This window comes from Rutilus rutilus (assembly GCF_951802725.1).
Source record: "Rutilus rutilus genome assembly, chromosome: 22".
Taxonomy (NCBI): Eukaryota; Metazoa; Chordata; class Actinopteri; order Cypriniformes; family Leuciscidae; genus Rutilus; species Rutilus rutilus.
In genome coordinates, this window is record NC_140227.1 from 30,468,587 (window position 1) to 30,495,410 (window position 26,824).

General features: G+C 36.2%; 3 protein-coding genes across 4 annotated transcripts in view; all 3 read left to right on the plus strand.

Annotated features, from left to right (window-relative positions):
- Positions 1-108: 108 nt before the first annotated feature.
- appl1 (adaptor protein, phosphotyrosine interaction, PH domain and leucine zipper containing 1) lies at positions 109-16,838 on the plus strand. Of its 2 annotated transcripts, none has more exons than XM_084395743.1 (22): positions 109-313; positions 833-931; positions 1,705-1,764; positions 1,889-1,960; positions 2,044-2,131; positions 2,405-2,446; positions 2,545-2,603; positions 4,461-4,607; positions 4,715-4,797; positions 5,757-5,915; positions 5,989-6,177; positions 8,288-8,330; positions 9,095-9,151; positions 9,269-9,360; positions 10,260-10,439; positions 10,573-10,622; positions 11,919-12,093; positions 13,858-13,894; positions 13,989-14,135; positions 14,227-14,277; positions 14,404-14,493; positions 15,561-16,838. In XM_084395743.1, the coding sequence occupies exons 1-22, from the start codon at positions 260-262 to the stop codon at positions 15,708-15,710; spliced, it is 2,124 nt and encodes a 707-aa protein (XP_084251869.1). In that variant the 5' UTR covers positions 109-259; the 3' UTR covers positions 15,711-16,838. The 2 variants fall into 2 exon arrangements, with proteins under 2 accessions (XP_084251869.1, XP_084251868.1); XM_084395742.1 differs by having other exon boundaries at positions 113-313; positions 10,570-10,622.
- Positions 16,839-18,371: 1,533 nt separating this feature from the next.
- Positions 18,372-20,370, plus strand: hesx1 (HESX homeobox 1; the record flags this gene model as incomplete). The annotated part of the gene is made up of 4 exons (XM_084395744.1): positions 18,372-18,616; positions 19,226-19,398; positions 19,956-20,057; positions 20,260-20,370. Exons 1-4 carry the CDS (start codon positions 18,481-18,483, stop codon positions 20,368-20,370), a joined length of 522 nt encoding a protein of 173 aa, XP_084251870.1. The 5' UTR covers positions 18,372-18,480.
- Positions 20,371-25,516: 5,146 nt separating this feature from the next.
- The window catches only part of il17rd (interleukin 17 receptor D), a 42,427-nt gene continuing 41,119 nt past the window's right edge, over positions 25,517-26,824 (plus strand). The window contains exon 1 of the mRNA XM_084396034.1: positions 25,517-25,756. Coding sequence (XP_084252160.1) covers positions 25,643-25,756 — 114 coding nt within the window. The 5' untranslated portion in view covers positions 25,517-25,642. The remainder of the gene's footprint in view (positions 25,757-26,824) is intronic.

The window sequence follows — 26,824 nt, forward strand, 5'->3', positions numbered from 1 at the left end:
AGGGGTTAATATGATATCACTAACCATCAAAGAGTCACGAATGGCTTTTATTTCTTATAAACAAGCGCGGACGTCATCATATTATCAATAGCGCCTCGGCCAATCAGCGGGCAGGAGGAGGCGGGACTTCCGCGTTTGTGGGCGGATCCGGGTGGGTGTTGATTTGTCAGGAATAAAGCGAAGATCAACATTATAACATTGTGACTTTTGATTCTGAATAAAACGTATATATCGTTGCGCTCACGTTAAATCTGCAGTCATGCCTGGATTCGATACATTACCGATAGAGGAAACTCTGGAAGACAGTCCGCAGGTAATAAATAATCATCATTTAGCTAACAAGCTAACAGAAATAAATAAACAAATAATCATTAATAATCATAAACATCTGCTGCTCGTGCTTCTCATCATGTAAAGCAGAGCAGATCACGAGTCTGTTCATCCTGATGGTTTGATCTGACTGAGTCATGTCGGATTTTAAGCTGTTTTTGATGGGTGTTGGTGGATTGGATATGGCATGATGGGTTATTATAATAAGACACAGATGAATCAAAAATCATATCTTAAATATATCAGAAAACTGTAATGAGAGTCTAAACATTGCATGATCAGTGCTGTAAATCGATATCAGAGGGAAACTCATCAACAATAAGTGTGAATGTTCATGTTTACATTCATAGTGCAATATTTTGCAGTGAAAACAGTGGCTCATTATTAGTCTAATGTCACAACAGAACTTCAGAAACACAGTCTGAGGTCTCTTCTATAAGCAATACACGATATGATTATTGTTTAAACATTATTGTTTCTCATATTCCTGTTGTTTTTGTAGACACGCTCTCTGCTCGGGGTGTTTGAAGAAGATACAGCATCAATATCCAGTTACTTCAGTCAGCTCTTCAAAGCCATGCAGAGAATCTACGACGCCCAGGTGAGAACTGACTCATGAAATATTAGATGAGATATGCTCAAGAATATATTCACAGTATAATAGTGTTTGATAACTTCAGTCTTAATGGATAAATCACACACAAGTTTAGAAGTCATATTTCACCCCAAAAACAAAAGAAATAAAGTTGAAGTCATACGTTGGATAAAGAAAATTAATTTTTAGTACCTTTATTAATTAATAATTACCCCTAATATTATACTAGATTTAATAATGATAGTATTATATTTTATTTCCACTATTTTAAAATTATTATTATTAACAACAGCAGTTATATTATTATTAATAATACAATAATGATAGTATTTTATGTAATTTCTACTATTTTAAAATTATTAATAATATAATAATGACAGTATTTTATTTTATTTATACTGTTTTTAAATTATTATTATTAACAACAGCTGTAATAGTATTAATATTATTCATATTTATACTAGATAATATAATAATTAATTATATTATTAGTAATAATAGTAATTAAGAATAATTAGTGATTATTATAGTAATTACTATAATAATAATACCATTATGATATTATTATTATTATTAATAATAATAATAGTGATTACTGTAAATTGTTTACACATGATTCTATTAGATTGTTTTACTGCTAACTTGAAAAAAACAAATGAATAAAACAAATTAATGCAATGAAAAAAATTAAAAAATAAGACAGAATGACAAAATATAATATTTTTGAAATGTGAAAATGGTCCATATGTTTTAATGAGATTCGCATGGTTCTCTTTCAGAATGAACTGAGTGCTGCCACACATCTGACGTCTAAATTACTGAAAGACTATGAGAAACAGGTGATTTCTGATCGTTTTCTGCATTATTATATCTCATCTTTCCTCTGTTCGTTGTCCATAAATGGACTTGTGTTGGAGTTGAACGGTACTGTAACCTCGTGCTGTCGATGCTTAACGTTCTCAGCGTTTCCCTCTGGGCGGCGACGACGAGGTCATGAGCTCCACTCTCCAGCAGTTTGCCAAAGTCATCGATGAGGTCAGAGTGACATCACTCACTCATTAACATGCGAGTTTGATAACTGAGATTTCCGCTCATAATTCTCTGTGCTTTCATTTCAGCTCAGCTCCTGTCACGCCGTTCTCTCCACTCAGCTCGCGGACGCCATGATGTTCCCCATCACACAGTTTAAAGAGAGAGACTTGAGAGGTATGAGACAGCGGTGCATTATGGGGGCAAGCATTCTGGAATACTTGATTCTGATTGGTCTACTACTCTGTTGTCAAATCTTTTCTCATAATGACTCTATAAACTATATAATTGCCACTATTTCCAGATATCTGTGTTCATTTCGTGTCTCTCATTCTTCTGGCATAAAAAGTAATTCAATATTTCATGTCCACTTAGTCATTTAAGTAGCTGATTAAAGCTGTACATGGTCTCTTATATAACACATTAATTTTCCTCCATCTCGCTCTCTAGAAATTGTCATCCTGAAGGAAGTGTTTCAGATTGCAAGTGATGGTAAGCACTTTGTTGTTTTTTTTTCTACATAATTGCTGCAACATTTGATAATGAAGCCATTATTTCTGCCTCATTATGTTTAATATATTTCATTTCAGATCACGATGCGGCGATAAACCGATACAGTCGTCTGTCTAAGCGAAAGGAAAACGAGAAGGTGTTGCATTTTGAGATCTTACGGTGTTGTATGACTGACAGCTGGTTAGTTTGCATGCGGCTCCGCAGTGCTGATAAGAGTGTAACGTGTGTGTGTGTCTTTATTGCTGAATGCTCTGGCTGTCCTCATTTAATAAAACACACACTGAGAGCTGGCCTGACCGCAGATAGATGAGCATCTGTGACTCTGAGACCTGCGTCCAGGACGAGAATAAACTCACTATTCAGTTTAAAGTGCCCTTATGATGCTATTTTAAGGCTTCTAGTTTTGTTTTGGAGTCTCCTACAATAGGTCTATATGCATCCAAGGTCAAAAAACATAACATTTTCTCATTATATATTATTGCACATCATCTAATTTCTCAGAGTCTGAAAACGGTTTGTTTGAAGACTCAGTCTCTCTAAACCCCGCCTTTCCGAGAGCCTGCTCTGCTCTGATTGGTCAGATGGCTCAGTCTGTTGTGATTGGTCGACCACTTACAGCTTGTGTCGGATACCAAACGCTCATTAGCATATTTGAATTTCAGCTCTGGATCAGCACTTGATAAAATAGGTGCGTTTCCATTACAGATGAATTTTGTCAAATTAGTTTTTTCTTCTAAATTCGACAAAAAACGATTGCGAAACGACGGCGTTTCCATTAACCGATGTTATGCGACTAAAACGTCATTTTTTTCCTCTCGGAAGAAGTCATTCCAAAAATCATGGCGACAGATGTCGTAAACGTAGGTTTACGTATATGGCCATTATTATTAAATGGAAGGTGACGTATGTGTGTTATCCAAGCATTAATGTTAAGGAAAGACCCTTATACTGTGAGGATATGAGGTGTTTCTGGGTGTTTCTCCCTCAGATCTGCTTCGAGGTCTTGATTGTGGCATTTCTTTGAGGTTTAGAATCCAGTATTCCTGTAATTCTTCTGTCTTTTATGAATTTAATAAAGAGCTCTGTCTCGTATTCTGTCCAAACACACCGAGTCGTCTACGTCAGGTGACCTGTAAATGCACAAACACTGTTTCCATCGCAGTTTTGCGAAATATTTCTTTTTCGAATTGCCTGAAAAAACCCCCAATGTGAGCGTAAAAACTTTTTTGCGATAAATGGGAGTTTTTGTGAAATTGACGTGTTTCCATTGGCCGTATTTGCAATTCGCAATTTCAATTTGCACAATTTTGAAGGGTAATGGAAACGAACAGATGCCGTTGGTTTTACCGTATCAATTCCAGCGTGAGTCTTCGTTCTTTGGAAGTGAATCAAAGTGGGTTCGCAGCGCTGAAAACAGCGTCTTCTCAACATGTCGACAACACGAACCAAACTCTTCCAGTCTCAGCTTCAACTACTGTGTTTGAGGGTCAAAGTAGATGTTGTTGGCAGGCAACCAATGAAAACCATAGGGTGGCATTATGCAAATTTTGTTACATTGTTACGTAGGATTGTAACAAGAAGTGAGACTGGAATTACTAACGACTCATTTCAAGCTGTTCAGCATCGATTCTTTCTTTTAATAACTTTATTTATCGTGCACTTTGATCTTTAAGACATTGCAGAGCTTTTACATTCACAGTCGGCTGTATTACACACTACATGAAAGATGATATTCGGAAAAAGCATAAGAGGGGCACTTTAACTCTCACTTTAAGATAAAAGTCAAGATGGAATTCAAACTTTCTTAATGCATGTTCCCGATTCATCAGGGCATGTTATTCCAAATGCTATTCTTCATCGTCTTGCATCAAACTTGCACCAACTCTGAAATGAGTTTTTGAATCATCCACATGTCCTATAGAGACTTTTCACCATCCAATCAATTCCCAGTTGTTAAAAGCATGTGACTCACTCCTCCGTGTGTTCACTGCAGGTGAAGAATGAAGTGATGGAGGACGTGTACACATCCAGGAAGAAACATCACGAGACCACAATGCACTACTTCGCCTCACTCAACATGCTGCAGTACAAGAAGAAGATCGCGCTGTTGGAGCCGCTGCTGGGATACATGCAGGCGCAGGTGCTCATGCAGCAGTTTAACATCAGCTATCGGCATCATATTTCATTCAGAACACCAGATAATAACCTGTTGTCTGTTATTATTATTTGCTTTTTTTTTTTTATCAGATCAGCTTTTTTAAACTGGGATCAGAGAATCTGACGCAGCAATGGGAGGATTTTCTCACCAACATCGGAACCAGCGTGCAGAAGTGAGTTTTGGGGGAAACTTCCACTAAAACTAGTAAAAACTGAAATAAAGATGATTTTTTTTATGTTTATTAGTAATAAAACATTTTAACAAAAAATTATGAAAAACTTAACCTTAAAAAATTTCTAATGTTGCCTTTGAAACAACTAAATAGACTAAATACGAAAATTACTAAAACTGAAATAGACGAGTGAATAAATAATAAATAAAAGATATGAAGCTGAATAAAAAATAAAACTCAAACTAAAAAAAATGACTAAAATAAAATAAAAATTGAAAATATAAAAATAAAAGTTAATTCAAAATATTACTATAATAGTATTAAGTAATACTAAAATAACACTGGTTTTCACCATATACTGGACTGATTCATCTGACAATACATTTAAAGAAATGTATAATTGTATGTGATAAGTGTTGATTAAGTGAGGTTAAAAGTGTTACCAAGATTTCTATTTAAATAAATGCTGTTGAACTTTTTCATGGATCATGTGACACTGAAGACTGGAGTAATGATGCTGAAAATTCAAGCTTTGATCGCAGGAATAAATTACATTTTACAATATATTCACATAGTAAACAGTTCTGTAATAACTGTTTTACTGTGTTTTTTCTCAGCCTTGGAGAGCAGAAGAGGTGTTTCAAAAACATAAATATGTCCAACCCCAAACTTGGACAGGAAGTGTATCTTATATTTGATACAATATGCAAATTACTGTACACTGTCATTCCTGTTTCAGTAATGTTTAACTCACCCTTGTGCTTTTGCGTTGCTGATAAAGTGTTCTTTGCATGATAATAGCAAGTTCTTAAACAAGAAACTACAAGAAATCACTGTGGTTTGTTTGCATGTGTGTCTGTGCTATTCTCCAAATGAGAACAAAAGTCCATGAATTACTCTGAAATGAATGGTGACGTACTGTATTTGTGAGTCTGACTTTCCTCTCTTGGTGGCCGTAGTGTTCGGAGGGAAATGGACAGTGACGCTGAAGCGATGGATCAGACGATTCAAGAGCTGAAAGAGGCCAGCGACCCGCTCTACATGCCCGACCCCGACCCGAACACCGTCCCTGTGAACCGCAACCTGACCCGCAAGGCCGGATACCTCAACACTCGCAAGTAAGAGAACATCACCGTTTCAGTGCGCTTCAGTCGCCTGCATTCATGCTGATCTCGTGCTTCTACCCGCCAGTAAAACGGGCCTGGTGTCGTCCAGCTGGGACCGGCAGTACTTCTTCACCCAGGGAGGAAACCTCATGGGCCAATCGCGTGGGGACGTGGCCGGAGGTCTGGTTATGGACATTGACAACTGCTCCGTCATGGCTGTGGACTGTGAGGACCGCCGGTTCTGCTTTCAGATCACATCGTTTGACGGAAAGAAGTACGATTTTCAATGCACAAATCTGTCTTGTAGTAATTACAGTATACCAATACAATACAATATTGTTCCAAATAGAGATCACGATTCTGAATAGACAGCTAAATAAAATAACATGTGATTTACTAGAGGTTCTGACAAAATTGCTGCAGTTTATTTGAAAAACGTTTCATTAAATTGAATTATTTTTAAGAAATATCTATTTGAATGAATGATTCAATGACTCACTCACTCACTTGTTTCATTACTGGATGAATTAGCGTTTTTGAACGAAACTCTTGAATTAATGATTCAATGACAAATACATTTGTTTAACGGTCACTTGTCGCCACCTACTGGTGTAACGACGTAATTGATACAATCTTTATTTGAAGTGTCGAGTTACTTTCAAAGCATGATTTGCTCTATTTTGATCTCTACCGTAGACATCAGTGTTTGTTTATATCCGAAACTTTATCCCAGTACTTCCGTGAGAATTTGAGAATTTGTAACAGAAATCATGATACTGTGTGGTTGAAGAGACTGTTTGAGAAGCTGTTTCATCCCTAAACATGACAACTGCTCTCTCTGGATCAGAACGCAGATCTCAATGTTGGCTGTGATCGTACATATCAAAGGTTTATTAGACAGACGAATTGCTGTCATTTAGGAATACAATCACGTGGGTGTTTGAATGGAGTTTGCGATCTTTTAATGATTAATCGTGCAGCTCTACTAAAAACTAAAGGAAGTGTGCTTGGTTGCAGAGTTATTATCGTTAACTGAAACTAAAACAAAACCAAACTTTTTTTTTTTTTTTTTTGGCTTGAAATAAAATAAAATATTTAAAAAAATTAAACACTAACATTTTGAAATAAAATAAATAATAACAGATAAAATATTTTAAAAAATTAAACACTAAAATTTTGAAATAAAATAAATACTAACATAAAATATAATTTTTTTTAAACACTAACATTTTGAAATAAAATAAATACTAACAGATAAAATATTAAAAAAAATTAAACACTAACATTTTGAAATAAAATAAACACTAACAGATCAAATATTTAAAAAAAATTAAACATATTTTATTTCAGCTACTTGCCAAGGCATCTTTCTCATTTCCATTTAGTTTAATGATGTACTGAAACAATTTAAACTGAAATAAAAATGAATAAAAACTACACAGACAAACTTATAAAAAAAATGACAAACAACACAAGGAAATTACTTAGACTTAAAATGAAAAACTGAAAATATAAAAATAAAAACGAATATTTAAAAAAATATATATAATAGTCTTTCAGTGATACTAAAATAACACTTCCTTGTTTTACATGTCAATCTAGGCCAGAATAAGCTGCAATGTAGTTCAGACCTTTTGCTATAAGGTCAAATGTGTCTAACTTTGACTTATTTTTACAGTAACTTCATCTCTGTGGTTACTAAAATGCCTTTGTCTTAAAATTGAGCCTAGTCGTAGTCAGTTTTCACAGTGTTGCTCTAAAATTCCCTAAATGTTTTGGTGAGTTTTGCTGGTCTTATGGCATTAGTCTAGTAATGAGAGATGTAAACACTGAAGTGCTGCCAGAGAATTCCCAAGAGCTGATCCTGTTTAAAGGAACACGCCGACTCTTTGGGACTTTAGCTTATTCACCGTATCCCCCAGAGTTAGATAAGTCCATACACACCCTTCTCATCTCCGGTTCCATCTCATAGTTCCCGGTATGTATACGGTTAGAAGATGGCTGTGTGTCATGTGACCTTGTTATTTGTACACGCTGTGACTATACAAATCACAACATGTAAATAGGAAAATGTTGGCGTTATTGTGTCACTTATTGGGAGCAGTATGCTAGCTGGAGCCATTTACCTCCAGTCTTTGTGCTAAGCTAGGCTAGCGGTGGGTGCGTCAGACAGAGTTACGGCACGCACGGAGATGAGAAGGGTGTGTGTGGACTTATCTAACTCTGGGGGATACGGTGAATAAGCTAAAGTCCCAAAAAGTCGGCGTGTTCCTTTAAACTCCAATGAATATTGATCAGGCGAGTAAACGGCTGCCTTATCCTTTCTCAGTGCATGTGCCAAGATATTGAGTCATTCTGAGTCACTGTTTCTGTGTGTATCGCAGGGCGGCCATATTACAGGCGGAGAGCAGGAAAGACTGTGAGGAGGTGAGGAGAAAACTGCTCAATTAAAGCTCAACCTTCTCTGAAAGGCACATACAGATATTAGGGTCAAGTTCACCAAGAAATTATAAGTTTGGAGTCAGTACAAATTTTTTGGAAATAAATTAATACTGTAATACTATTCAGCAAGGATGCATTAAATTGATCGGAAATCAATTTTATAAACTTTACCATTTCAAATAAATGCTGTTTTTTTTTTCAACTTTCTGTACATCAAAGAATACCCCCCCCCCCCCCCCCAAAGTTGCACGATTTCCATAAAAATATGAAGCAACACAACTCTTTTCAACATTTTTAAATAGCAGAAATATATTACAACAGAAAAGTTATTTTAAACTGTAATGATGGTTCACAAAATTACTGTTTTTACTGTATTTTTAACCAAATAAATGCAGCCTTGGTGAGTATAATTCTAATGACCTTATAATTCTAACGAGTTTATTTTTAATTCTCTTTATAATCTCATTACTGTAACTGTAACCTGTTTGAGAGCAATCATTTCTTTAAAATCAGCATGCATAAAGAAAATTATCATGATGTGTAAATGCTTTAAAAAAATAATAATTTTATATACATTATTTACAGTAATGAGAATTCTGGGGAAAATGTGCATAAATGTCATGCATGTAGTGTCACAATATATAGGCTTTATATTAAATATGTTTAGATTTTGGTGTGAAAAATGACCCTAAACATTAGATTCACCAATTAAAATGTAATTCAAATGTTTTTTTCCTTTTTTTTTTTAGTGGATTGCAACGATAAACAACATATCTAAGCGGATATACCTCAGTGAAAACCCAGAGGTGAGTGTTGGGTTCAGATTTAGTCTTACTGTCGAGCTGAAAACATAAACCTCTGCATATATAACACAGCTTTAATGCATTTTAAAGTCAGTTATTGCTAATGCTTCTCTTTGGCAGGAGATCGCAGCAAGAGTGAATCAGTCTGCGCTGGAGGCCGTGACTCCTTCTCCATCCTTTCAACAGAGACACGAGAGTTTCAGACCGAGCACGTGAGCGACAACATCATTATTAATATTGGCACTTAATATAGAATATTGCAATCATTATTCCTATATGATTGCAATATTTTTGCCTATAATAGTTAATCATCTTGTAATTGTGGATACTCCATTACTGGAAATACACTACTAGTCAAACGTTTGGAGTAATTAAGATTTTAAAATATAAAAAAAATACTGTAAAGTGTGAAATGTTATTGCAATCTAAAATAGCTGTATTCTATGTGAATATATAGCAAACTGTATTTTATTCCTGTGATCAAAGCTGAATTTTCAGCATCATTACTCCAGTCTTCAGTGTCACATGATCCTTCAGAAATCATTCTAATATGATGATTTGTAGCTCAATTATTAGTAACGGTCCTCCTTATTATTATCAAAGTTGATAATTCTTGTGCTGCTTTATAGTAAGTAAACATCATTTTTCAGGATTCATTCATGAATGGAAAGTTCAAAACAGCATTTATTTGAAATAGAAATATTTTGTAACTTTATTACTGTCACTTTTGATCAATTTAATGTCTTTGTTGAATAAAAGCATTCATTTATTTATCTATTTTAAATCTTACTGACCCCAAATGTTGATTTGCCGTGATTCACAGTGTATCAAACTTTAATATTCAGATAGAAAACAGTTCTTTTAAATTTGAATAATATTTCACATTATTGTTTTTTTAATCAAATAAATGCAGCCTTGGTGAGCAGAAGAGACTTCTTTCAGAAACATAATAAAACCTTTTCTTTTAATTTTATTCAAAACATTTGACCGGTTTTATACTAAATGCATTTTATCTCAACACACGAGTTCCCATATCAGAGAGAAACTTTTTTTGCTCTTGTAAAAGATTCGATGTTTTCTTTCTCAAACATTTGCCTTCTTCGCCCTGAAGGCAAGGTCGACCCAAACCGGGCCGGTCCGGCAGCCAGTGCTCCGTGGGCTCCGAGTCTCCGGCGCTGTCGTCTCTCTCTCTGGATTCGCTCGTGGCTTCGGACACACCGATCCAGTTCGACATCATCTCCCCCGTCAGCGAGGAGCACGCGGGTCAGGCCAAGAGCGCCGGCCAGGGCAGGTCTCTGATTATGTTTATGAACGCCTCAAAGTTGATAGATAAAGAGGACAGTTTACTCTTGATTCTTATTTGGGAATTATTAAGCATCTAGACGTAAAGCACTGGTTTGTGTTTTTCCCTTTTCGGAAAGAAGGACCAATCCATTTGGGGAATCTGGAGGGCCGCAATCTGAGGAAAGTGAAGGTACGTTTATAAAATAATATGTATACACTACCATCCAAAAGTTTGGGGTCAGTAAGATTTTATTTATTTATTTATTTATTTTTAAAGAAATTCATGCTTTTATTCATTAAGAATGCATTAAATTGATCAAAGGTGACAGTAAAGACATTTATAATGTTACAAAAGATTTCTATTTCAAATAAATGCTGTTTCTTGAGCAACAAATAATCATATTAGAATGATTTCTGAAGGATCATGTGACACTGAAGACTGGAGTAATGATGCTGAAAATTCAGCTTTGATCACAGGAATAAAGTACACTTTATAACACACTCGAAACATTTTAGAAATTAACAGTTTTTACTGTATTTTTGATCAGATAAATGCAATCTCACCAACCCCAAAATTATTTTTATATATATATATATATATATACAGTGCAATGCATAAGTGAATACACCCATGCTAAAGTTGACTAAAAAGAGGAATAAAAAATCATATTTTGGAAATTGAACTTAATGCCTTAATTTAAAAAATTAGGAAAAATCCAACTTTTAAGGACACCAATTTTCTTTGTGAATGAATAATGTATCGTAAATAAATAAATGTACTTCCTTAAAATGCATGGTGCATAAGTGAGTACACCCCTATGTTAAATTCCCATAGAGGCAGGCAGATTTTTATTTTTAAGTATTTTTTTATATTTTTTTTTAGGATACTATGCATCCTGATAAAGTTCCCTTGGCCTTTGGAATTAATATAGCCCCACATCATCACATAGCCTTCACCATACCTAGAGATTGGCATGATTTTATTTCAGTTAGCCTAATAGCTAGTTTGATTTGCATTGAGAGATGATCTTATGGAAAATACCCCATGCCAATCTCTAGGTATGGTGAATGCTATGTGATGATGTGGGGCTATTTTAATTCCAAAGGCCAAGGGAACTTTATCGAATTGTTATTTTTGTGTGTACTATTCCTTTAAAAGCTTAAATTGCACATGAAATGGCATTCGCAGTGCATTTAACATCCATAATGTCGTATATTTTCTGTTGAAACAGAATATTTAGGGATATAATGTAGGCTGAGACTTGATTATGTTCATCTGATTTGATTAGATTGTGCAAAGCAGGCTATGATAGTATTAATTAATATAATTTTCTCCACACATTTGGCTCTGGTTGCATCAGCAGAAAAGCAGAGAAAGTTAATGCATTTTGATGCAAGATTATAAAATCGTGTACAAGACGAGAGACTTTTAGTAAGAAAATGGATTTAATTATTTTTTTTTTATGTTGCTCTGGTGTCGTTTCAGACTCGATCCTGCACCAGCTTTTCATCGTTCGGTTCTTGGGCTGCATGGAGGTGAAGGCCACAGAGAACGCTGACGTCATCTACGAGACCATGAGACAGATCCTGGCAGCCCGAGCCATACACAACATCTTCAGGATGACCGAGTCTCATCTGCTCGTCACATGCGAATGCCTGAAGTGAGTTACGACGTTTGTTATTCTCACAGCTGTGTTGAACTGACCCTGGATCAGGGCTCTGCTGCTCGTCATTAAAAAGAGCCTGTGAATATGTCAAGCATTTTAAATTCGGATGGGCAAACACCACTCAGAAAATGTGGACATGTTTAGGGTGTGTTCATTCTTGGCATATTTGGTTGGATTAAAACGAACTCTAGTGTTATAAGTGTGAACACTGCCATCTGAACCCTGGTCCACTCTGGTGTTGATCGACTGAAATATGAACCCAACACGGGCCAAAGACATCTAAACAAACCAAAAACAGGACGTGATGTCCTAAAAAGGACAGAATGCTTAAGCACACCTGGTTTTTACCGTGATTGGAGCGACGTTGCCCATCACAGTTGGTACAAGCGTCAGAATCGCCGTCTTTTTACAGCTGATCTTTGTGAATTCCTGCCGCTGTTTCGACTCCTTTACACATTTTAGAAACTCTTTGTGAGTTCTCAGCTGGCAGTAATGCCATCATATGTACACGCTTACGACAAGTGCATTTAGCCCGGCACACAGCATTGGTCTGGATGTTCGGTAAGTTACGTTGCAAAATTTACACCTTAAAAGCCGGGTTTTTTGTTTTGTATCTTTAGGTTTGGTCTTAAAAATGACAGTGTGACTGTGAACACTAAGTGAACCAGGAGTAAATTTATATAATTTTCTTTTTCGGTCCAAACCAAAAGAACCAAGAGAACCGAACTACAAGTTTGAACACACCCTTAAGGTTCTTGCACACTGAGTCCGAAATTCGCGAATTTTCGCACATTAAAAAATAAATAGGACCTCGCGTTGTGTCAATCACGTTTACACACTGCCTCCGAAACTTTCGTCCGTCATAAAAAAATTCGGATCGGGTTTGATTTTCTGTGTTTTTCGCATCCGTAGCAAGCATTTTGAGAGGTGTTTTGAATGACGAATACGAAAAAACGCATAGTGCAAATTCGGAGTATGCAAGGACCTTTAACCCTCTGGTGCTGTTGGGTCGGTTTTGACCCAAAAAATTTATGATTTTTTACTTTTTTTTTACTTCATTGGAATGGTATGAAACTTTGTAACGGTTGTGGACATGAAAATCATGGACATGATTCGAAAAGGTTAAATGGTTCTGAAAAAAATAGACACTTGAATTGGTCATGGTCAAAAATTAGCGTGTTGGAAATGAATTGGAAGTGAATTTCCTCTAGTGGAAGCGTTTGGTACTGCAGCCAAACACACTCTCACTGAGAGCAAATTTTTTGAGATATCAACCTCAAATTTAGACCACAGCTTGTTTAGATTTATAGCTTTGATTTCCTCGCAGTTTTAGAGAAAAATGTGTTTTGGAAAATATATATTTCATAAAAATGTATTTCATATAACTTTTTTCAAGTTTTTCACTTTTTAAACGTTTTTCACTTCACCAATAAACTTCCAAGAGTCGTCTTTAAAAAGAGACCAAACTTAAGTCGGTGATCCAAAGATTTATGACCATTTAAGTTGGAAATTTAATTTTCAGGTCTATGCTCAAGTGAACAAATTGATTGTAAATACTGCATAAATATAATTTAGTACCATAAAATCCCAATTTTTTTTAACAAATACATTATCAAACTAAAATCGAATCTAAAAATAAAAATTCTATAATTTCTGACGGACATGTGAGCATCAGCAGAGGGTTAATCATGTCAGGCTCATCAGGCTTACTTCACGCCATACTTTTGTCTTTTATAAAGTTCTGTCTGTTTATTTCAGGCTTATTGACCCACAGACACAAGTCACAAGACTACGGGTACGTCCTTAACCAATCATTTAACAGTTTTGTTCACTGCTCATATCGGATCCTGTGCTGTTCTGAAGTCAGTGTTTGTTCTGTGGTTCCTCAGTTCTCTCTGTCCAGCGTTGTGCTGTGTGCGTCACATCAGGAGAACAAGCGCTTGTTTGGGTTCGTGCTGCAGACGGCAGGAGGACGAGTGGATGGACGGCCTGTGACCGTCTGCTACGTCTTTGAGTCAAACAATGATGGAGAGAAGGTACAAAAACCTTGATCTCTCATATATGCATATAATATTTCCCTTTTATACTTGATTTAAAAAATATCACTTTTTTTCTTGAATAAATCAGATCTGTGACAGTGTAGGACTGGCAAAGCAGATCGCCCTCCACTCTGAGATGGTGAGGAAAATCGACATTTATTTGATTTCAAAAGACTTTGTGCAGAAATGCATGTTGGGTAAAATGAAATTGATAATGCTGATGATTCTTGAGAATATGCATGTTTTTTTGTTTTTTTCCTGCCAGGACCGAAAAGCCTCACAGAAACAGAGAGAGCTGAATAAAGCCAAGGAGAAACAACAGGAAGAACTCCATAAACAAAAACAGATCGAGAAGGTAACAGACATTCAAATGTATTTGATCAAAAATACAGTAAAAATGTGATTATATTATTACAATTTTTACAATAGCTGCTTTCTATTAGAATATGTTTTAAAATATATTTTATTCCTGTGATCAGAGCTGAATTTTCAGCATCATTACTCCAGTCTTCACTGTCACATGATCCTTCAGAAATCATTCTAATATGATGATTTACTACTTAAGAAACATTTATGATTATTATCAGTGTTGAAAACAGTTGTGCTGCTTATTTTTGTGGAAATCGTGATATTATTTTTTTTCTAGATTCTTTGATGAATAGAAAGTTCAGCATTTATTTGAAATAGAAATCTTCTGTAGCATTTACTGTCACTTTTGATCAATTCAATGCATCTTTGCTGAATAAAAGTATTAAAGTGATGGTTCTGAGTAAAATCAACCTAGGGTCCGTTGCACCATGACCTCGAGCCCCCCCCCCACCATATCAGCCGAATGGGTTAGTGCAGGCGCCAATGGATCCAAGGCTGTATCTGGTAAATTACCCCACTAATAATGCCCAGAATGGTACCAAACTTCTACAGTAGTACAAATAGGTTCTGTACTCATAAAACGAGGCATTGGAAAGTTTGTAAGTACATCAGGAGTTTATTTAAATAACACGTGCTTGATGGCTAATGCTACCGCTAACCTGGACGTCGACGTCACTTCAGGGGTTTGGGAAAAGCCCGTAAAAGTCCTGACAGAAAGCGATGCATAAGGATGTAGTGTACAGAACCTATTTGTACTACTGTAGAAGTTTGGTACCATTCTGGGCATTATTAGTGGGGTAATTTACCAGATACAGCCTTGGATCCATTAGCGCCTGCACTAACCCATCCGGCTGATTTCTCTAAATAAGGTCTAACTTTAATAATATTCGACCAAGGGGAAAAAAGGCTTCTGGGGGGGGGGTTTGGCTCGAGGTCATGGTGCAAAGGACCCTAGGTTGAAATTACTCCGAACCATCACTTTAACACACAGAAAAAACAGAAGTGTATATTTTAACACATTTCATAAGTGAACTGTGTTCTCCAAACCTTCAGGATCTTGAGGAACAAAGTCGCTTGATAGCCGCCTCGAGCCGACCCAGCCAAACAGCCGCTGACGGACAGGTCTTGGTCCTTAGCAACAGCCAATCAGAGGACAGCGATGTAGGAGAGGAGGGGCAGAAAAAGGGCGAATCAGAGGCCTGATAAGAACCGTTCTATTATATCACTTCCTGTTCTTCAAGGGTTCTCCAGAGTGGCCTCAGGAGCAATGATTTAATATCAAACTGCGGAACACACACACAAAAGTGGACACTTTGGGGAAAACTCCTCAGAAGTTGATATTTGTATGAATCCTGTATTTTTTACCATATCCGTTATCGAATTGCATTTGCTTTTAGAGGGTTTTATATATATATGTGTATGTGTGTAAATGAATCCACTACCAGGACAAACTACAACCTAATGAGACGTAGTGCTCGTGTGAATAACAGAGACATTAATACTGTACGTTGGGCTTCATTTTCGGTTCTCACTGAGAAGGTTTTAAGGCTGCATGTGTTTCTGTTCAGAGTTTCACACAAAGGTGTCAATGATGTATTATTGTAATTGTCAATTTCAATTCTAAAAATCTTAATCATCCTAAAATAGGCTTAATTTTCTTCATGCAAAATTTTGATAGGTTCACTATATAATGGGTTTAAAATGATTTGATATGGTTATATTTAATTATTAATACGCTAATACGGTTCTGATTTGTGTCTGTTAGCTGTTGCAACCATGATTCACAATGTTCTACATCTACAAACACACATCTGTTCAGTCTACAGACTTAAGTTTTGTATGTGAACACATTTGTTGCTCAAAATCACATGATCAAATGGCTCTAGACTTGGGGTGTACTGTATTCTTTTTGTATAACAGATATATTGAAGACTGCATTGCATCATAAGTGTTTTATTGGTCCAGTATATTGAACTCTGCAGCAGAAGGGTAAAAAAATGGTGATGGAATTGCAAACTGAAATATTCATTATTTTTGTGGTGGAAGTTGCACAGAACGCTACCGAGTTAAATATCGTCTCGTTCATCGATTTGGTTTATTTGACAATTTGCTTTAATGAAAACAGTGGTTATGGTTCATAAACTGTTGAGACGTCAGAAAAACGCACTTTCTGTTTCATTTGAGTCCGTTTACTGAGTGTAAAGCGATTTTGCTCCATTTCATTTGTCAATGATTGTTTCTAACCTTTAAAAAACTGTTTGTCTGAATGTCTTTCTACAAAATCATGGGGTACAATGAAGATTGGTATTAAAATCTGTTTAAATAAGCTAATCCTCTTAAGACTCCAGAATCTTAATTTTTTTATACTCTGGTTTTTGACTTTTTTTTTTTTACTTTAACTTTTAACTATTACAATTCTTCAAATAATTGTTGAACATAATAATAAAAAAAAAAAATTTAAACTTAATCCAAATATATTTCAAGTAATTTAAAGAGTTTTAAAGGACTTTAGATTGCAATAAAATTTTCAAATCATTCTTAAATGCCACAAAACGTAACAAATCTACATTTGCGTAAATATAATTTAACCATGATCAAAATATGAATACAAATTGTAATAAATATGAATAATTCATCATCTTAATAGGCTATTCCAAACGTAATATTTAAAAGCAGGGATGTTATTGGCCTGGTTTAGGAAACATTTTTGTTGAATTTTCTGTAATTGATAAAACAATATTATACAAATACATTTTTTGAAATTTAGCATTTTTTGATATTTCTTTTGTTTTTTTATCTGTTAAGTGCATATTCACATATCTGAAATGGGAACACTTTACAATAAGGTTTAATTAGATAAGATGACGTTTAATTAGTTCATTAGTTTTCATTATAATGTTAATCTCAAAAGTTACTAATGCATTTCAAAGATCAAATGCATCATTAGTTAATGCACTGCAAACTAACATGAACATTTTTTATTAACAAAGGACAATAAATGCTGTAAAAAAATATATTGCTCATTGCTAGTTCAAGTACTGCCGTTATTGTAAAGTGTTACAGAATAAATATCTAATGCTCAAATTGTTATCATCTAACCCTGAGGATCTGAAAACAACCTCAATATGAGTTTCCTAAAACTAAAAGTTGTGCAAGCAACTGGATTATCTCTGTGAAATAAAGAGTTAATTGCTTGCATTGTCGGTTAGGTGATCTTATTTTCATTTCTAATTGGTCTTCATTTGGTTTGCATTTAAACAAGTCTAATTGGTCATTTCTTTGCGAAACAATGGAGCGGCAGGGACCGCGCTTGTGTCCCCGGAGCTCTCCAAGAGGCCAAGACAAATAAACAAGCCAGTCATTTATTAAAAGCAGCCAAGCAACCAAAAGAGATCAATTCAGCATTCAATGAGACAATCATGACATGCTGCTTCCAGCAAATTGCCATTCAGCCATTGTGCTTTTGTGCTCCGGAGCATCTTTCTCCATGCATGTCAAGAGAGAATGGGAATATTCAGCAGGATTAGTTTAAACAGCATTAGGCTTTATTATTATTTTAAACTCGTGTGGTAGAAAATAAGGTAAATAAGATTAGGCACTAGTTGACTGCTTTCTCATAATGCTGGAGATGCAGCGGAAGGAAATGAGGAGAAGATAAATCCTGGGAACGGGGCCTAATTTTCTACCTGGTGAGTAAAAAGAATGGCACATCAGCCGTGTTTTGTCCCGCTCAATAGCAGCTTTAAGGGATTCAGTGTCTCCAGAAGATAACAGGTTGAGACCCTGAATTACCTGCAGTCGTCCAGGGGTCCCGCGGTGAGGGCCGGCGATTCACATGTAAAACACCCCCGTCTCAGGCTTTAATTGGTGACGTTTCGGGGACTATAAGAGAGGAGGTGTGAAGGTGAACCTCAAGCTTTGGGATCACAGCAGTGGAGGTCCAGTCGGAGAAGAAGAGGACTCAGATCTCCGGATGGCGTCTCTCACAGTCAGTGCTCATCAGGACATCCAGATGAACAGACCGTCCTCGTTCTCCATCGACAGCATCCTGGGACTGAACCGACCGGACCAGAGAACTGCACTGTCGGCGCCTTACCGCCCCTGGACAGGTGAGAGAACACAGCTTACGTGCACTAATGTGTTTTTGGTATTTGTTTTCAATACATTTTAAAAACGTGTGTGCAAAAATACATCAGGAAAATTTACATTTACAGTGCTGTCAAATAGATGAATCGCGATTAATCACATCTAACAAAAACGTTTGTGTTTATATATGTGTTTGACATGATATGATATATACACATACATATATTATATAAATGCAAACTTCTGTTAGATGCGATTAATCGACAGCACTAATGTTATCCAAAGTGACAAATGATAAATCTACATCAAACTGCTTTACAATATAGCTACAGTTAATATTAATTTTCAAACATAACTGTGAATAATTTTAAGTTGACCTAATCTATTGTCCTGGTGACTATTTTTTGGAGTAAAACTGTACGATACAATTAATTCATTTTAATGTTACTTTAAAAAATAAATAAACATATTAATTAACATTAGGAATAACAATAATCAAAGCGGGTTCCGGAATTTTACTACAAAGATATTGACCGATGACTCTGTTTACTGAACCGGTTGTCCGTCCGAATGAACCGATTCACTTAAACGAATCGCGCATTAACTGTCATCATGTCTCTTATTTACTTTAGACGTGAAACCAGCATTCCAGAATCTCCTCGTACTCACAGACAGCGACGCTTCAGTGGATGTGAGAGTGAATGAAGATGGTAAATCCTACAGTAAATCGCCAGCAGACACGTACAGGAGAACACTGAACTGGTACATCGGGCGCAGGCCGCGGACGGCGTTCTCGAGCGTTCAGGTAAACGATGCCGACCTGCGCATGCGCTGTAGTCGCTCACATAATCATAACATGTACTGCCTACACGTGTTTTTAAATGTGTGCCCTGCTAACAAAATAGAACATTTTAACCCATTAAGTTATGAAAACATTATTTCTGAATGTCCTCCGAACGTTCAAACCCTTTAAAGGTTTTATAAACCTTTTTCTTGGTTAAGGAAACGTTCCACTTTATCATTTTGCAAACATAATGGATTTGAAACGTTACTTTTGAATGTTCTCTGAACATTCTGAAACGTATTCAGAACGTTCCATGAATTCAAGATCAGATGACTTTGAACGAACATTCTATTAACGTCACTGGAAGAACGTTAGTTCGTAACTTTGAAAGAACCTTTTTAGAACGTTCAATGTTCTGAGAACGTTTTGGTTTTCCTGTCAAACCTTAGTCAATTGGTTCCAATAGTAATTTTGTCAAATGCACAAAAAATATAGGCTTAATACACTTATATAAAGGCTTAATACACTAAATAAATATATTAATGATGTTTTTTTTTTTTTTTTGTCATGATGTCCAGATCAAGATATTGGAGAGTGTGTTTCAAGTGAACTCATACCCGGGCATCGATATACGGGAAGAACTTGCTAAGAAACTTCACCTGGATGAAGACAGAATTCAGGTAAAGACTGATAATCAGTGCATCATTTGCTTTAATATTTATAGATATTGTAAATAACCAAGATTATTCATTTAGTACAATACTGTTTGTTTTATGGTATTTGGATTAGTTCTCGGACTACAGATGTTCAATCAAGTGTGTCAGCGATCTTTAAGAAGTTTGCAGTGGATGTTTGACTGATGTTCTTATGTCTGTCTCTTAGATTTGGTTCCAGAACCGAAGAGCAAAGCTGAAGCGCTCACACAGAGAGTCTCAGTTTCTCATGGTGAAAAACGTTCTTAATGATTTACAGACCAGCAGGGAAGAACACTGATGGTCGCAGAACCACATTTGCTCATATTATTTCTGTTGTGATATTGTAATTTTATTATATATGTCTTTACCACTTATGTAATTACAAGTTCTCTCTCGCTATGATTTAAATGCTAAAGATTCTTATTGTTATTTCTTATTGTGTTTACTGAAAATATAAAAGAATAAAGTCATTATAAATACAATTTTATTCCAACACTTTCATTCCAATTAAAACTTAAACTCTTTCTCTAGTTCCAAGTGGAGTTAAGTGAACATTATCTCCTGCCAACTGTTAAGCAAAAACACACACACACACACACACACACACACACACACACACACACACACACACACACACACACACACACACACACACACACACACACACACACACACACACACACCCCCGCCAAACTAATTAGTGCTTTATAACTATAGGGCTCAGTAAACCTATTAAGTATTGATTGGGTCACAAAGGGGGGTTTCACTGAGGGGGGCTTTATATTTGCATTTGAGTCACTTTCAACATTTACAGCACTTGCACAGTTTTGCATGTTTGTAAGGAAGTTTTTTTTTAAACTATAATAATATATTACAGGGCTCGAAATTAACTTTTTTACTTGGTAGCACTGGTGCTCCCAACTTCAAAAAGTTAGGAGCACCAGCAAAAATTTAGGAGCACCCACCAAAAATTAAGGAGCACCACAACTACAAATTATATATTAACAGATTTTATTTCATCCTGTGGCCAAGATTTGAAATTTGGTCTTCTGGCTCTATATCATCTCACCCCGATGATATTGGCACATGATTTGTCATTTGACATAAATTAAGTGAAGGCAAGCTCTTCTTTGGCGATGGTGTATGCGGTGTTATATTCATAGACAGTATGGTTATATTTGACGTATCCTGCTGATTAAAAGCCTTAATAATCGAACCTGATGAACCTGATTTGTTTGCCACACACCTGTCCCTGCATTTTTTGCTTGGCACTTGGCACTCTATTGCTATTAATATGCTGTATTAATCGTTGTTAATCTTAGTTAAAAAAAATACAGCTGTTCATTGTTCATTAATGTTAGGCTACTTCACAGTGCATTTACTATGTTAACAAATAAAATAAAAAAATAATTCAATAATGTAGGCTACTATAGCCCAAATGTTGAAATTAACATTTTAACAATGGTTAACAAATTAACAAAGTGCAGTTTATTAATAGTACATGTTAACTGTGTTAACTAGAATTTAATAAGTGGAACATTATTGTAAAGTGGTACCGATTTGTTATACACCGATTCAAACGTCTCGTGAGTGTTTTGGACAGATCAGTTGTTTTAACCATTCATTAAAGTGAATCGGTTCAAATGAGTCATTAGTTCGCGAATCGGACGTGTCATTAGTGGACGTGTAGCATACGGCAAGCGTTGTGTGATTATCCCGGTAGTTTATTTTTTAGCACAATTCACACTCCACGGTAATTTAGGAGAAAAAAATCTCCGAATGCTCCACGTGAAACTTCGGTCTTCCACCCTTTTTCTATCGTGTCAAATGATTTTGATTAATATGCGCGAGGGAGAGAGAGCAAGACAGCGCGCGCGCGGCCGGGGCTTTCTCTCGTCAAGCGCAGCAGTCACTCACGCACCGATCAAAAGGCTTTGGCGGCCGCCAAAAAAAATCAATGCAGGAAAAACCCCGGGATTGGTTATATATATAGCGTTGGATAGAATGACGGTCCGGCCATCGCGTATCAGCGCACATAAGGTACACACTGTGAAGTAATTTACAAACGTTTTTTTAGAGAAATGAAAACAGGTCGCACCACAACCATTATTTGCACTCGCACAAATGCTCCCAAATATATTTTTAGGTCGCACAGATTAAATTTCAGGAGCATATGCGACCAAAATGGTCGCAATTTCGAGCCTTGTATTATAATATAATTGAATTGAATTTAATATAATATAGGTTAAAATAATATATTTGTATGTTAATTTGCATGCATGTGTTGTGAACATTTAAAAACACTTGGTGGCGCTGTTGAATTCAACTTTGCTCTGAAATAGAACTTTTTTAAATTTGTTACAAAAGTCTATTTTCTTTCATTTGTTATAAATAGTAAAAAAAAACAAAAAAAACTTATTCTATTATTATATTTGCCATTATATAATGTATAATATTACAGTACATAAAATAATGTTAAAAAAATGTCTCCCAGGAAGAGAGACAAAAATGTATAATTTGTCCAGAATATGAATGCATATTTTCAAATTGCCAATGCCACATATGTTTACAGTTTTTAATATATATATATATATATATATATATATATGTGTGTGTGTGTGTGTGTGTGTGTGTGTGTGTGCGTGTGTGTGTGTGTGTGTGTGTGTGTGTGTGTGTGTGTGTGTGTGTGTGTGTGTGTGTGTGTGTAAACATGTGGCATTGGCAATTTGAAAATATGCATTCATATTCTGGACAAATTATACATTTTTGTCTCTCTTCCTATATGTAAACAATAAACATATATATCTATACAAACCCCATACAGCTTTTATGATGCATTCATAATGCAGGGCCAGCATCTATATATATATTCAAAGGGCAATTGTTGGATATGTATTAAAAACTGTAAACATATGTGGCATTGCCATTAGAAAATACAGTAGCTAGTCAACATTTGAAGTGGATCAAACCCTTTCATCAAAGTTATACATGAATGTTGAACAATACCCGTTCTTGTCTTAGGACAACTTTGATGAACTTTTTTGATCCACTTCAAATGTTGACTATGCTGGCCCTGCATTATGAATGCATCATAAAAGCTGTTTGGGGCATTACTGGTTTGATCTTTCAAAAGCAGCTTCTTTTGATGCGTGTCAGAATAACAGAAGCGGAGCTGAAAGAGGATCTGGGTGTATCTGTGCAGACGGCGGCTCAAATGCACCGGATTCTTTGGCCTCCAGGTTTCTGTCTTTGATCTGAAACAGGAGAGTTGGATGCACATCATGGCTGTTGGCTACAGGAGCCGATGAGCCAAACGTTCTGTCTTTCTCCCAGCATTTGAGACACTGCCAGCAATATCATCAGGTCTGCATAGAAACCAATATTTTCCAGGTGATGCATATTTTGAAAAGAATGAAAAACAGTAAACCCTAAAACCTTACTTCAACTCTCACAACACCATTCACCTTTTGTTTTAATTTGAAGTCTCTGGAAACTGTTGTCTGGCACCTGCTCACATCCATATTTCATGTGTATTCGCTGGGTTTTGTGTATCATCTGAAACCAGGGTTTGATTTGAGGAAAGAGAATATTCTTTTATGTGTTTGGTTTTGTCACAGAAGTTTGTGAAGTACAAACACACACACAGAAGTTAAAGGGGTGGTATAATGCCATTTTCACAAGATGTAAAATAAGTCTCTGATGTCCCCAGAGTGTGTGTGTGAAGTTTTAGCTCAAAATACCCCACAGATATTTTTATATAGCATGTTAAAGTTGTCAGTTTTTGAGGGTTAGCAAAAACACACCGTTTTGTGTCTGTTCCTTTAAATGTAAATGAGCTGCTGCTCCCGGCACAGGGGGCGGAGCTTCAGGAGCTCGTGTCCTTTAACCTCACACACACATGCACTCCACTGAACATTTCTAAAACTTTTAGCCTTTTATGTTCAAACCGGAGTCAGACAATGATGGAGAGAGTCAAGAAGAAGTGACGACATGTAGAAGCAACAGGACATTTCTGAATGGTTAGTTGATGAATTTATGAAGCTGATGTGTAGTTATCTTCTAGTCATTGATTAGCATATTCTGTCTTGATAATCTATAAATCGTGTTCAGGGGGCGGGGTTTATGTAAATTCTAGGGTTGGTGATGTCACTAACCCGGGAGGAATGTGGTGTAGTCTCTACCAGCCGTTTGTTGTAGTCCTTAAAAAGCGATTTCTTTAAAAGCAAATATCTCCCTTTGCTCTGAACTTTGAGCGTTGTAACTTTGCAGATGTTGTTTATGCTCAAACAGCAGCATTATACACTAACTAAAGTTAAAAAAGTCAAATCATAATCAACCAGCCCTTTAAATACAAACTGGTGTCATTTTGAGATTATAGATTAAAGAAAATGGTTTGTTCTTCCACAAAATGTATGGAGAGTCGAGAGTAACGAGAGTAACGCATTCAACAAACAACCACCGGTGCAATAATAACCTATACGGTGACCTCCTAACATACTGCAGATTATTCATATTTCACTAATGTGTCAATCATCCACTATGATTATACAATCATCTAACATACTTCAGATGTCTCACGTGTTTCAAGCGTGCCATAACAGGGTGTGAATGAATCTCTAACCCTAACCTGAAATTATAACACAATGAAATATGGCAGTGTGTTTATCACTGTAAAAGCAAACATGGTTTCATTATAAAATATGAAATAATCTGTCTAAGGGTACAGGTACACATCGGTTGTAATCAGATGATCACACAACTTGTACTATTTTTGCAGCATTCTGCACACATTATGCTAATATACTATATAATCTGGATGATCTATTACATTTATATATACAATTATGGATGCAACATGATAAGGTCATATGGCAACATGTAACATACTGATGTTTGGAACACATTTTGGATTATGAAGCACAGCACACAAATCAGGTAATCATGTTATTCAACTACAGAACATTTGCATACATATACTGAAAGAGTTGTATGTTAATGTGTGATACCAGAAAACCAGTCTCTGAATAGTGCATGCAACATTTGAATAAATAAATAAACTAAGATGACAGAGACTGGGGTGAGATGATAATAAAAGTTCAAATTTCTATTATGTAAAGTTCTATTGAGAGAAGTATTTAGTGTATGCTAAATACAGTCAGTATAGACCAAATAGACCTAGTAGCTCACACACACACACACACACACACACACACACACACACACACACACACACACACACACACACACACACACACAACACACACACGCACACACACACACACACACACACACACACACACACACACACACACTCTGTCTCTCTCTCTCTCACACACACACACACACACACACACACACACACACACACACACACACACACACACACTCTGTCTCTCTCTCCCACACACACACACACACACACACACACACACACACACACACACACAGAGAGAGAGAGAGAGTAAGAGAGAGAGAGCTCCACCTTGTGTGGCTCGTGAACCTCCTCCTCAATCCTCGGCTGAAATCGTTCGCGTTCATTCTCATCAGTGGAGCTTCATGGACGGGCAGGAATGGCTGGATCACGGAGACTTGTTCATTTGTTCACGGCTTTATGCGTGTTTCTGTGCGGCAGCGCTTCGGTGAGCGGAGGAAAGAGAGGAAACTCGGAGAAATGCAACTACAAGGTAAAGAGTCGCGTTTCACTGAAACCTGTAAAACACTTCGCGTGCGAGCGATACTTCTGTCAGAGACACGAGCTGAAAACAAGTAGAGTCATGTCATGTACATCAGAAGAACATTTAAAGCTCTTAATAATGGAGTTTGAGCTTTAAACAAGAGCATTCAACAACAACTATGATGAATTATTGATCTATAGTGTTTGTTGAAGTGAATCTACACGTATCCGATACCAATGTAACATCGAATACCTTTATTTGTAGGGCAGATGTTGTGTGTTTGTTGAGGTGTACTCTTTAAAGTAAAGGTCTGATATTAAAGGAAGACATTTTTACTTTCTCCAATCTTTGGTTTGGAATTGGAATTTAGCAGGTCCATTATCTGTTTGACAAGTTACTGTAAACCAGTCTGACACGAAGTAAACTGGTTTGTTGCTGGTCTGAGATTGTCTACAAACTAAAAACTAAAACTGATTTTTTTTTTCTTCCAACATTGATGTCTGTTTAGTTCTTCAGAAAACCATTAAACACAAAACCTGAAGAAACTGTTATGCAACTTTTGTAACGTCTAAAGACGCATACAGCCAATAAAAGCTAAATAATCTTTATTTTTAAGAGTGCACCTGTATGACTCGTGCTGTGTTTTAAAGTTAACGTGTTCTTCACTCTGTGGAAGACCTGAGCAAACAGTGTTCATCCGGTCAGGAGCATCGAGCTTTTGGGAAATGGCCTTTTAGGAGGTCAGATGTGTGAATGAGTCTCTCGGGAAGGCCTATTGTTGCTGGAGTTGACCTGTTGATGCTTTTGTGAATGGAGTTGAATGGAGGTTGTAGACTGGAGATCACTATGGGAAGTAGAAATGAAAAGGCTTTACAGATTTTCATTAAAGCATTCCGTTGAATTTACTTCCTTTTATAGGCATTGTACATGTCCAAAACATGTTCGGAACAACATAAAACTGCCTTATGTAACACAGGAAGCCATAATGTGCACTTTAATGGTTTAATCTTTTGGATTTTATAGACATTAACACATCTGCTTCATTAATGAAAATACAGTAAAATGCAACATGTGCAA